The sequence below is a fragment of the Lissotriton vulgaris genome, chromosome 5, assembly GCF_964263255.1.
Source record: "Lissotriton vulgaris chromosome 5, aLisVul1.2, whole genome shotgun sequence".
Taxonomy (NCBI): Eukaryota; Metazoa; Chordata; class Amphibia; order Caudata; family Salamandridae; genus Lissotriton; species Lissotriton vulgaris.
In genome coordinates this window covers 1,367,574,765-1,367,587,732 of record NC_141693.1, presented here as the reverse complement: position 1 = coordinate 1,367,587,732, position 12,968 = coordinate 1,367,574,765, and the positions used below count along the sequence as shown (strand labels likewise).

The 12,968-nt window shown below is 42.0% G+C and overlaps 1 protein-coding gene across 2 annotated transcripts in view; it reads left to right on the top strand.

Annotated features, from left to right (window-relative positions):
* The window catches only part of LOC147712610 (5' exonuclease Apollo-like), a 124,023-nt gene extending 111,414 nt beyond the window's left edge, over positions 1-12,609 (top strand). For both annotated transcript variants that reach the window (XM_086920360.1, XM_086920359.1), the window contains exon 5: positions 10,681-12,609. In XM_086920360.1, the coding sequence (XP_086776486.1) occupies positions 10,681-11,432 (752 nt within the window). In that variant the 3' untranslated portion in view covers positions 11,433-12,609. The remainder of the gene's footprint in view (positions 1-10,680) is intronic.
* Positions 12,610-12,968: the final 359 nt, after the last annotated feature.

Genomic DNA, 12,968 nt, shown 5'->3' with positions numbered 1-12,968 from the left:
ATAATCAGTGAGCAGAAACTTTGGAACACCCTCCGACACAAACACATCCCTCAAGAACTCAATCACAGTTCTAGAATTAACAACACTCATGCATTTGGAAACCACCCATTTAGAAGTATAATCCACTAATAATACAACAAATCTCTCATGTGAGGGCATGAGCTCAAACGGACCTGCAATGTCCAAGCCCAATTTTGTCCACACAGCAACAGGAACCTCAACAGGTGACAAAGGAGATTGACTAGTAGTGCGTGACTTGTCATTGACAACACACAAATGACAATCTTTGACAACAGTCTCCACCATGCGATCCATACCGGGCCACCAGTACCTTTCTCTAATGCGAGCCTTCGTGAGATTTCTACCCAAATGCCCTTCATGAGCTAGATTAATAACTCTCTCTCTCAAATCACCTGGAGGCACAACTCTGTCACCTCTCATCAAATTGTCTTGGAAGAAAGTTAAATCATCCCTCACTGTCCAAAAAAGCTTCAACACAACCTCAAGAGCATCCTAGTTTGGCCAACCATACCTGATAAAATCTTTTAACAATTGAAAAATGACGTCATCTGCAACACTCTGAGACCATTCCTCCTTGGGAATGCTAGACTCCAAAACCCAATTTATACAAACACCATCCGTGACATAATCTCTTTCAATAGGAAGACGAGATAAGCAATCAGCAGGTTTATTGTTCAATCCAGGAATATACTGCACTCTAAAATTGAACTCCTGCAAACCCTCACTCCATCTTTTCAACCTAGGCGTTATATGATCACTTTGATGACATGAAAAAATTTGAACCAGGGGACGATGATCAGATTTGACAACAAACGGAATCCCCCACAAGTAAAATTTAAAGTGAAGTACCGACCAAAATACTGCCAACGCTTCCCTCTCAATACAAGAATAATTAATTTCAGCTTCTTTCAAGGCTCTTGAAGCGAAAGCAACGACAATCTCTTCGCCATTCACAACTTGGGAAAGCACAGCACCTAAACCCTTAAGGCTGGCATCAGTTGTGAGGAGGGTTTTGAGTTTTGAGTCAAAATGACCCAGAGTTGGCATTTTACCAATCTCTTTTTTAACCAATTCAAAAGCTTTCTCACAGTCAACAGACCAGGAAAAATGTACACCCTTCTTTAAAAGAGACCTAATGGGCTCAACAAGACTGGCAAAACCCATGACAAACTTGGAATAAAATTCCGCCATTTGACTTGACTTGACTTGGTCTTTATCCACAGGAGTCGGTGCTTTTACAATGCTCTCAGCTAGCTCCAATTTGGGCGGAATTCCACTCCCAGAAATAACATGTCCCAAATATGTGACAGACTTTAAACCAATACGACACTTTTCTTTCTTCACAGTAAGTCCACTCTCATTCAACTTGTTCAAAACAGATCTTAATACTTTGTCATGTTCACACTCATCCACACCATGTATTAAAATATCGTCTTGAAAGAACATGACATTGGAAAGACTGCCGAGAACCATTTTCATTACTCTTTGAAAACACGCAGCAGCCGAAGCTAGACCAAATGGCATTCTAAGAAATTGATAGGCACCCAAAGGCGTGACAAATGATGTTAAATGTCTGCAATCCTTATGTAATACAATTTGATGGTAAGCTGAAGAGAGATCGAGTACACTAAATACCCTTGCACCTTTCTAAATACTAATGCTCTCAGCTATGTTGGGCAATGGCTGTCGATCTACCCAGATCCATTCATTCAATCCGCGCAGGTCTACACACATCCTAATCGATTTCCCACCATCCTTGGGTGCTAGAACCACTGGACTTAACCATTCAGACGATTCAATCTCTTCTATCACACCTAAATCCAACAATCTCTCAATCTCAAGCTTAAGTGGCTCAAGCATCATGTTAGGTACTTTTCTCACTTTGTGCACACATGGTTTGGCAGATTTCTTAAGGATGATTCTGTGTTCAAAACCTTTTAGACACCCCAAGGTGTCCGAAAAAACATTCGGATAATCAGCAAAATATTTGTCAGTCCCACACACAAAATCTACTTGAGAAGGAAGAGAACCAGGAAGAGAAGCAGAAAGAAATTCTTCCATTAACATGACTTGGTTTTTTGGATCTTCAGCTCCCGGATTAAGAATAATCCCTAAATTATGCTGATGTTGCCATCCAAGAAGATTGTCACCTCTGACAGCAACATAAACCTTGCCAGAAATACTCTTACCTCTGAAAGAAATGTTAGCTACAGTGTATCCCAATATCTCTATTTTTGACTTAGTATATCTCAGAGGAGAGATATCAGAAGGTAACAGTTGAACATTTTCTAAACCCACAACCTCATCCCAAATTTTGTTTCCAATTAAGGTAAAAGGGGACCCAGAGTCTGCCATAAGTTTGAATACAAATTTGTCAATTCCTATATCACAGAATGGTATGAAAATATGCTCTGTGTCAACCATTCCACCTTCAACACTAGAAACCACAACTGTACGTATAATGTCAGAAATAGTTTCATTGGTTCCCTCTTTTTACTAGACCTACACACACGTGCATAGTGCCCCTTGATCCCACAGTTATTACAAATACTGTCTTTTGCAAAACATTGAGGAAAATTAGAAGTGTGAGAGAAGCTCCCACACCTAAAACAACGCATTTTCTGGTTGCTGAAAGGACGTTGTTGACGAGAATCACGTTCTTTAGAGATATTGGATTCCTTAGAGGAAGAAGCGCGGTTTTTAAAAGTACTTTTCTGGGAAAATGAAGTCTTTTGAGAAGGTTTACTTTTAGAACCAACACCAACTTTAGCAACTTCTTCATGACATTCACCGAATTCATCTTCTTCTAACATATGTACAGAGTCAGGAGTTTTCTTTTTATTATCACTAACAGTTTGACTCTCATCTTCCTTATTTTTCCTTATTTCTTTGACCCATGTAGAGGTGTTTTCCATACCCTCTACAATAGCTACAGCTTCTTTCAATGAGGGGTTTTTAGACAATAACTTCTCTTGATCCCTAGAACTGTTCGTGCATCGAACAAGTTGATTCAGATATCTCCAAAATCACATGTACGTCAAAGAGTTTTCAAGGCAGCAACATATGTCCCAACACGTTCACGAGAGCCTTGGACACGAGTAAAGAATCTATGTCGTTCTAAAACAACATTAATTCTTGGACCAAAATACTGTTCTAACATAGTCATAGACATTTCAAAAACATCCGCAGGTTCACCATCAGCTCCACCAACAGGTATACTGTCCATACTATCATACGTATGTCTACCTTCAACTCCCAAATTGTGTAATAAAATGGCTTGTTTTCTGACAGCCGAAAATTTCTCCCCACCAACAGCAACCAAATATGAATCAAAGAAGTTCCTCCATCTCTTCCAAGGAAGTATGGGTTCACCTTCCTCTGAAAGAAAAGGTGGTGGTTGTGACATGCTAGATGTTGTGGCCATAATGAAGTAAAGAGAAAAAAGAAAGATAACACAATAAGAAAACAATAACTTCAAAAATAATAAAGGTAATTAGCTGTGGTAAATATGTAAAAACACTCAGTTTTCAAAGTAACTGTGCACAAAAGTATAAAATACTAATGTTTGAATTACAAAAACATGAATAATATAATGTGTAGCTGTACACATCAGCGTAAAATCAGTGGTCCAAACCTAAAAATAAGTTGATGTGCAGCTGTGCACATCAGCGTGCAAAAGGTGATCAAATTAGGAAATTATTGATGCACAGCCGGGTGCATCGGCGTAAATGTAAGTAAATAATGTGCAAAGTGCAACCATGCACATCAGCATGAAAGTAAGGAACAACTGTACCACTTGAGGACCAAAGTTGAAATATTCAATGCGCTGCCGTGCGCATCGGCGCTGAAGATTTACCGATACCCAGCCGTGCGCATCAGCGTTGAAGCTGTTGTCATGGCAAATAGGAAGATGGCCGCCAACGTGATGACGCTAGCGTGATGACACTAAACGTGACGTGTGAGGTATGCAATGACGCTGCGAGCAGAACGTCAGGTTCCTCGCAAAGAAGAATGGAGGCAAGCACCGAACAAACAAACCGAGCGGGAGGAATGCCCGGCTGTTCGCGATGCTCCACGCGAGAAGGATTCAAAAGGAAACAAAGTAGGTGAACGTTGCACACTACGGTATGTTAGCCCCGCAAGTCGAATTAAGAAAAAGTTAAAAACGTACGATTTTCACGAAGTTTTGTGCACAGTTGTAGAGTGTGTCCATAAATCGTCAGATGATATAAATCTCCCACGAGGAAACACGATCAGGAGAAGGCAGGGCAAATTCAGCAAATAAAACAGATAAAAGGTTGAAAGTAGTTCAGAGAGAAAAAAAAACGTAGAAATCCAATAATGGAAATGATCCAATCCAATAAGACTGTAGAGTGTCCAAATACAGTGGTACATCCAGAATAAGTAGACCAAAACTGTTCAAAATCGCCAAAGACAAATCCAAATGAGAAATCCAGGTGTAGGGGAATTGATGGTTGTAGATGCCTGTCCCCAATCAGGCCTTGACCCTCGTCGCCAGTGATAAAAGCACTCAAATCTGAAGTAGTTGTAGAGTAGCTTTAATGTACAACCATCAACAAGCCAAAGTAACAGCAACTGAATTCTCAGCAATTGGAATGTCATCATTCTAATAATGATGTAATCAGCAAGAAGTCTCTTAAAGATACAGCAAACATAACACCGATGAAACACCCGGGGCGGGGCCTGCCCATAAATTCGGATGTGACTTCACGCCGTCCTTCAGCAAGTGAGGTCACCAGAGAATGAGCGGCGGGGGATTCATAGTATTCTGAGAGGCCTCAGCCCAAGTAAGTGCAGCGTGTGTGTGTGCATTAATAACAGAAATGCCGACTGATGCCTCGCCTCATCCGTGATGGCACTTACTGTCTGTACATGTAATGGCCTGAGTTTCGGCCTCTCCTGGAAGTCCTTGCCCTCGGCTCCAGTCCAACAATTGAACTTTCTTGCAGTTCCGACCCGAACGCCTGCCTCACTTTAGCAGAGCTGGCCGGCCCTGTACTATCTCTGAGACATGCTGGTGTGATCGGCGGTAAGCTCAGCTCGTTAAAAATATGTTCATTGTAGGTTAGGTCTTGCTGTGAACTATGTGTGAAAATAAATGCCCGGTGCTGTAGTTGCGGCGGGTCGAGTCAGCTGAGGCATACTGTTGTGTTGACTCTAATTAATTTGGTATTTACAGTTGAAGAGATCCATGTTTGGTGCCACCTATCACATTCTTTTTTGGGAGGCTCGAGTAGGCGGGGATGGGCCCTACAAGGGACAGAGCGGACTGGAGTCCAAAGTAATGCTCTGCAGGCAGCATGCTAATTGATTGCTAGAACGGGCGGAGGGGCACGGGGGTGGAGTGGCCAGGGGAGTCGGCGTGGGGTGGCTGAGGCAGGATGATTTGTTAATTGTTTTTCCCGGCAACACAGGTGTTTTTCCTGCCTCAGCCTTTGCCCCGGCCCCGGATTGTTGCTTTCTCCTCGCAACACTGGAACGAAGTTCTTCACCACACAAGGATAATTATTACTCTTTCACAATCCACGTGCCTTGTTTGCATTATATTCTGCATCTATATATTGTTAAAATAATCAAGGTATCAGCTAGTCCTTTTACACTGACAGAGTTACATAAACGATCTTAAAAAAATCTTTATTTTCCAAAAAAGGAAGTTTTCTCTTTTGAAAGAGCCCAGTACTTAAGTGACCACACCGTGTCATAAATCTAAACATTATTTCTTTGAATATGTGCAAAACCGGTATAATATAATGTCTAACTTTTTTTAGGACTTCGCTTTAAAACTTGGTGATAGTGCAAATAAATGAATAAATGCAAATTGCACTATCGCATGTTAAGAGCAAAGCACTTCCGGGTTTTGCGCTGGCACTTCCCTGCATTCTTTTTGATCTTATTGCACAAGCAACCAATAATGCCTGAGACTGAGTGATCTTACAAACAACAGTGGTCCCATGCATTCGAAAATGAAGAAACGAGTAACAAATATAGAGAGAATCCGTTCTATATTTTGAAGGACATGTCCAGCCAGACAGAGGTCTATAATTTTACTGAGTATGCAATTCAAATCCAACAAAATACCTTCTACTGATCACCTGTGTGGTACACAAGCCTGTGCCCAACACTAACAGGTCTTAATACAGAAGGTAGATTTACAAACAAGGAAAAGGCTTTTTAAGGCAAACAAACGTTTTCTGTATAGTAAATGCAGTTGTACAGAGAAATCACATGAACACCATTACATTACATAGTAATCACGTTTTACATATGGTGTCACAGAGGTCGACGGCATTTCGGTCCCCCCATTAGTTATGGGGACCATCATCAGGACATTGGAATAATGCCTTAACTTTGTTAGCCTCTAATTACCTAGTAATGAGATAGGAGAAGGAATAACATTTATTTAAGGTAGGGCTTACATATTACATAATGGTGGGTGACTAGGTGAAAATGTGCCACTTATTGTGAGTAACACACTAATTCCATCGGCCATGGTTGTGAGTGTGACTGGCGTGGGGATAGTAGTGAACCAAGTGATGGGGCTGGTGACGGACTGATTATAGGCTTGCTAGTACACAGCTACCAAGCGTCTGCAAGCTGGCAGGAGAGGTGGTAAAGTGAGGATTAACGTGGAGGCCGTAATGCGATGGTGCCTATCAAGCAAGAATTCGTGCTATGGGTGAAATCGTAGCACGGGTACTGACCATGCATGGGACACTCACCGAGTGCCTATCGAGTGCATGAGATCAATTGCGACTGTATAGAAACGAATTCGTACTGTAAGGAAGAGCCGGCCGCTCCTGGCAGATCCATACATATGAACATGTGTGGGGTATTGCGCAAGTGCCTATCTGGTGCACGTTACGAGTTAGGGCTTGTGGAGGCAACTGCTGCTAGCCGAGGGGACTGACAGGGTGCACGTAGCTATAGTGGCATGCCGAAGTAAGGCTAGAATCAAGGGTGGTACCTGAATAATTAACCGGGTGCCTAGCAAGTGCATATTACCGTATGAAGCTGGTGCAGTCAGCTAATCACAAAATGAGGCACGGCGGAGTCGGGGCATGCCGGTGAGCGAACGCGGGTGGCGCAATTAGCATTAAGTCTTACCAAGGCAATGCGATTATGCCCGCGAGAGGAGGAGGCAATCGGATAATAATGCTGCAACCCTAGGGAAGAACAAGGGTGGTTAGGAGGGAAGGAGTGCAGACGTAACCAGTGAAAGACCCATAGAATGGGCCAGCTCTTACCGGGATGAGTTGCTAGCGGGTCGTGGTTAGTAACCAATTCCGACGACGCCAGGGATCTGTGGAGAAGTACGAACCATCAGAATCAGGGGCTTAAGGTTGTAGAATTAAAAAGGGGAGATCGGGCTGTGCAATGCTTACCGGTAGAATCGAAGTATAGAGTCTGCCTGGCGTGCTCGGCATTGGGACGTGCAGCAATAAGAGTGATGCCGATTGGTTGCGGGGGCGTGTCACAGTGCTCAATTAAAATAAAGGAAGGACAACAGACACGGGGGCCAGTGCTCAATTAAAAATAAATGAAGGACAACAGACACAGCGGCCATGTTGGTTTGTGCAGGGCAGTGATGGTAACAGTGAGAGAGACCGGAAGGTGCAGGGGGTCACTCGAGCAGTACAAAATTGAGCCAGCCAATACTGAGCAAAACAGCTGGGGATAAGGAACAATTAAAGCCAGAACATTAAAAATTAGTACAGAAGTAAATGAGAACAGAAAATTAGGGGTTTAGATAAGGGCAGTCCATTCCTCTTGGACGTTCAGGCCAGAGTTCAGACTGTCTGTTTTCAGTATCCAACGTAGCTCTTCTCTGTCAAGCATTCTGGAGAGGTCTCCACCCCTGGATGGAATGATCACTTGTGTAATTACAGTCCACCGTATGTCATTTTCCGTGTGTCCTTTGTTCGCAAAATGTTCCACTAGAGGGGCATTGGGTGTTTTACACCTTATCCGGCTTCGATGTTGGGAAATTCGAAGCTTTATTTTCTGCTTGGTCTGGCCAACATAAATAAGGTTACATGGACAAAAAATAGCATAAATGATATTGCAGCTATTACAGTTAGTAAACGTACGCAATTCATGTTTTACATCCTTATATACAAATTCTTTGGAGTCAATTGAGAAATCACATACCACACATGAACCACATCTGGAATGACCAGTGAGAGGGGGCAGTGACCAAAGATCGTGAAGGGTGGTATTCTTAAAGTTCTTAGTTGGTAAGGCAGCTCTGACTGGATGATTTCTCAGATTTTTATTTTTCTTAAAAGCAAATAGGGGGGATTTCCATTCAAAGGGGCCCGAGTTCACAATGTGCCAGTTTTTTTTAATGCTTTTTTTAACTCGGTTAGAAACAGTGGAGAAGGTGGTAACGCACACTGTAGCTTCCGAGGTTTGTTTCTGCTTGGGATCAAGAAGTGTCTCTCGCGGGCAGTACCAGGCCCTTTTCATTGCGTTCTTGATGAGACGCCTTGGGTAGCCCCTTGTTTTGAGTTTGTTGAGCAGTTTGTTAGCTTCACTAAAATAGTCCTCTTTTCTAAAGCAATTCCATCTAAGTCTCAGGAATTGCGAATACGGTAAACTGTCCCTTAGGGCCCTAGGGTGACAGCTGTCATAGCTCAGCAGAGTGTTCCTTTCAGTTGGTTTACGGAAGAGGGATGTGTATAGTAGGCCCTCATGATGTTGAATTATGAGGTCAAGAAAGGGAATACTTATCTTACTGTGTGTCAAGGTGAAAGTGAGGCTGTTACAATTATTGTTGAGACAATGCAGAAGACCTGGGAAATTGTCGGTAGACCCACCCCAAATGAGAAAGATGTCATCTATATAACGTTTCCATGTAAGCAAACCTTGATGGAATGGATTGCTGTCAGAAAGGATGGTGTTGCATTCCAGCCAATCCATGTAGAGGATTGCCAGGGTGGGAGCAAAAATTGCTCCCATGGATGTTCCGCGCACCTGCTGGTAGTATTGTGAGTCATACATGAAGAAATTCTGTGTCAGGCAGATCTTTAAGAGTTGGACTATGAATAGAGTGGGGACCCTATGTGGACGTGCTCTTTTCTCTAGTATACCTTCCATCACGAGGAGTGAGTGTCTCTGGGGAATGTTAGTATAAAGAGACTCCACGTCTAATGTGCATAGTGTCTAATTTTCAGGGTGGTAGGGATGATTTTCAAAGAGGTTGATCATATGCATACTATCCCTGATGTAGCATGTGGTATTAGGCACAAAGTCTCGCAGGAAGAAGTTAACATAAAAGTACAAGTACAAAGGGCAGGTTTTTAAAACACATAAATAAAAGGCATTGGTATTTACTATGCCAATAGCTCAAACGCTCGCAAATGCGAGACCTATTGCATTGCAAATGCTTGTTGATACAAAGCCCTGTTTACTAACAATGGTAGACAGTGCTTTGAGCAAAAAAGTAACATGGTTTAGACAAATGTTAAACTGGAAAAAATCCTACAATTCCCCAAATTGCATGTGTGCTGCAAATCGAATGTTTATACAGTACTTTGTACTGGAAGGGTAACCTGAAACCTGATATGTTAGGCTATTATATAGGGGAAGTCGTCTTTAAAACGCCCCGTTTGGTCCAATCTGTTACAAAATAGCAACCACGGAGAAGGCCTGGAAACCCTCTTGGGTTTGGGCTAGCTCACTTTGCCAGCTCAGTGATATTGACTGCAGGATTTCATCGATCCCTCTGCTTTTAAAAGTTCAACTGCCGCGCCTTTTGAGAACAAAACTGAAATGCACTAACACACTTCCTTCTGATGCATCATTTGTTGCATGTTAATAGAAAATGTACATTTCATTTACGAATATTAATTGACTCTCTCTGATACAACTGCCTAAATTGCATAATCTACAATACAATGCTCCGAAAAGTAAAATAGCATTTTAATGTGAACGCTTGCTCTATAATTACCAAAACTATGAAATGATATACCAGTAAAAAGTGCAATGTAATTTTAGAAAAGTTACTCTGCAATTTTGGGGGATTTTTAATTGTCCCTCTGGCGTTGGGTTGGGGATGTGTGGCGGGAGGGAGGAGACACCACATGAAAACAGGGGCACAGGCAAAGTCCTGCACAGGCGCCATGGAATGGTTCGCTGCTAGGGTTAGATATAATCTACCCTGCCCTTGAGACTCAGAGAATGCGCTTTCTAGTCCATAAAGCATCCCCTGCACAGAGCCTTGCATAGAAAACATGGAGCTTACTGCTAAGGGAATTGGAACAGGAGGCAGTCTTCGTTTTTTGTACCACTAGGAGTTCTTTTTAAGGAATTATTAACTGAACATTTCTGAAAAGACATTTGGGATGTGCATGTTGTTACAGTAAGTAGGGTAGGAATTGACACATTTATTTACTTAGATCAATCTTTTACTAAAAAATAAAATCTCACAAAATTTTAGGTTATTTGTGGCACTTGTCCCTGTTAGTGATACTTGACCTTGAAATGAACCTCAGTCTGCATAAAATTCCTAAAGCGTGATCGAGTTACATTTTAAGGGCTTATTGATACACATGCACCAAAGCTGTTTTAAAACACTAATGATCCACAACCCCTTATCCATTTCTAACTCTTTCTCGTGGTATTTTGTATCCTTTTCAGGTCTTTACACCATTGGAAAAGAGACATTAATGGTTGAATTGGCAATTGAGTTTAAAACTTGGATTGTTGTTAGCCCAGAAAGACTTAAATTGCTGGAACTCCTGGACCTAGAAGATGTTTTCACACAAGAGGAAGCAGCAGGTAGAATCCGTGTGGTTAAGCACTCAGATATAGACTACAAAAATATGAACATTTGGAACCATATTCATCCAACAATTGCCATTCTGCCCACCAGTAGGCCGGAAGCAAGATGGCACAAGAAAAATAATGTGTATGTCATTCCATACTCTGACCATTCGTCCTATCAGGAGCTTACAGAATTTGTAGATATACTGAGACCATCCTCCATAGAACATTTAGTCAAGAACGAATTGGGTGCGGTGTACTTCAGTGATTATGTGAACCCCCTAAACAAGCCATTGTTAAGTGTGAACATTCCCATGATGGTTCGGAGGTTTATGAACTGTTCAGAAGGGTGTGGACGATATAGCTCAAGGAAGGCTGCACGGCTCCCAAAAGTTCGATCAACTCATCATATTCCAAAGGGGGTTGTATTTGAAAAGTCTGAGGAAAACATACAAATTCTGGAAGACTTCTGCAAGAGGGAACGAAAAGTTTGTGTAAATGAACACTTACAGCTTACAAGAATGAGCCCCAAGAGACGAAAGCCATGTCACAAGAAGAAAAAAGACAGTGTCAAAAAGTGTTACAGTATAATACCAAAATACAATTACCATACATTGAAAAGGTAAAGGAGGGCAACTCATTCATAGCTCATAGCGCAATTCTGTTGTAGTTGATCTTAAGGTATCACGCTTCAATAGGTTTCGAGCATCTCTTCTTCTAAAGCAAGCTACAAGTGTGACAGCACTAGATGCTATGCCTCTCTCACCTCAGAAGAAACAAGCTTTCTAAACATTGTTAGATTTTGGCGGATGCTGGTCATCAGCCAAAAATAGCCAGTTGTCCTGTCCCACCCTATTAAGAGTGTGTGGAGGTACACACTCTAAATAGGGCAAAATATGTATGCACTCTAAATAGGACATACAGGACAGCCACCGATTTTTGCACGGCAGAAATATTAAAGACCGACTGTTGAATACCAGTAACAATAACCATGTATTTTGTGCCCTGGTGTGGTGGGAGTCATACATTTTGTCCCCAGTAGAGGCTTACTTTAGCAGATATGTAGTGCATAGAAGAACATTTATGTGTTACTGATAAACATTTCATGGGTTGTCTAGTTCTGCTCAAGGAAGATTAGTGCTCTTGGAGGTTTTAAAGCACAGTGACTCTTGACGTACTTGGCTGAACACCCTGTGTGAAGATAATTAATTTATCCCAATTTGCACTGTGGTTTGGCATAAAGGAACGGATCCAAACAAAAACAGACGAGGCACTCCAGCCTATTCTTAAAGTCTGCTGATAAGTATCCTATAGTTCATGGTAGCATAAGAAGTGGAAAGTTCAACATTTATTTCTGATTTCCACACAAGAGCAGCCAGAGTTCTTATTAAACAATAGCTAAGATGGAAACTGTGCCCTTTGGAGGCCTGCTTGCAGGCGGCGGTCTTCCAGGACATAGTTGTGTTCTTTATTTTAATGGACGAGTCATGAGGCCTTTATAGTGATCACCGCGTAGTAAATGACTGAGATAGAACATTGTTGTTAAGATACTAAATATTTATACCAGGTCCACCAGTGGCTCAATCTGCGAACATTCAAAATCCACATATATGTTCCCATGAAAACAATGACCAAGCTAGCAGATACGACTCCTGTGTGAACGAACTAAAAGTGCCACTAAATGAATTACCCAAATCTCCCTTTACATGATCTTGATTGGGAATAAAGTAGGTTGGATATTGACCAGTGAGTATCCAACACATTTGAGTCAGCTGAATTTTTTCTACAAGAGAAATCTTCTAGCTTTACAAAAAAAACTACATCACAAAATAAAATGATGGACAGAGTGTTGAAACTTTTCACTCACTCACCCCCAGTCACGGATCTGGGTTTTGCTCACCACGTAACCCAAGTGTGGACCTAGCCATATTCAATTCAGTCTTAACCCTGTTCCCCATGGGGACAGAGCTACCCAAACTGCCAAGCCAGTTCCTCCCTGGACCAGAAACAAGCACCCTGGGACCTGTTTAGGGGTATCAACCCTCATCAGCAAGGATAGATTGAATCCAGTGGCGCAGCGAACAAGGGCCTCACGTCTGGGCATACCCTATGCCACTCAGAGTGTGCTTCAGAACATCACAAACTAAAATTATGGCTGGAGT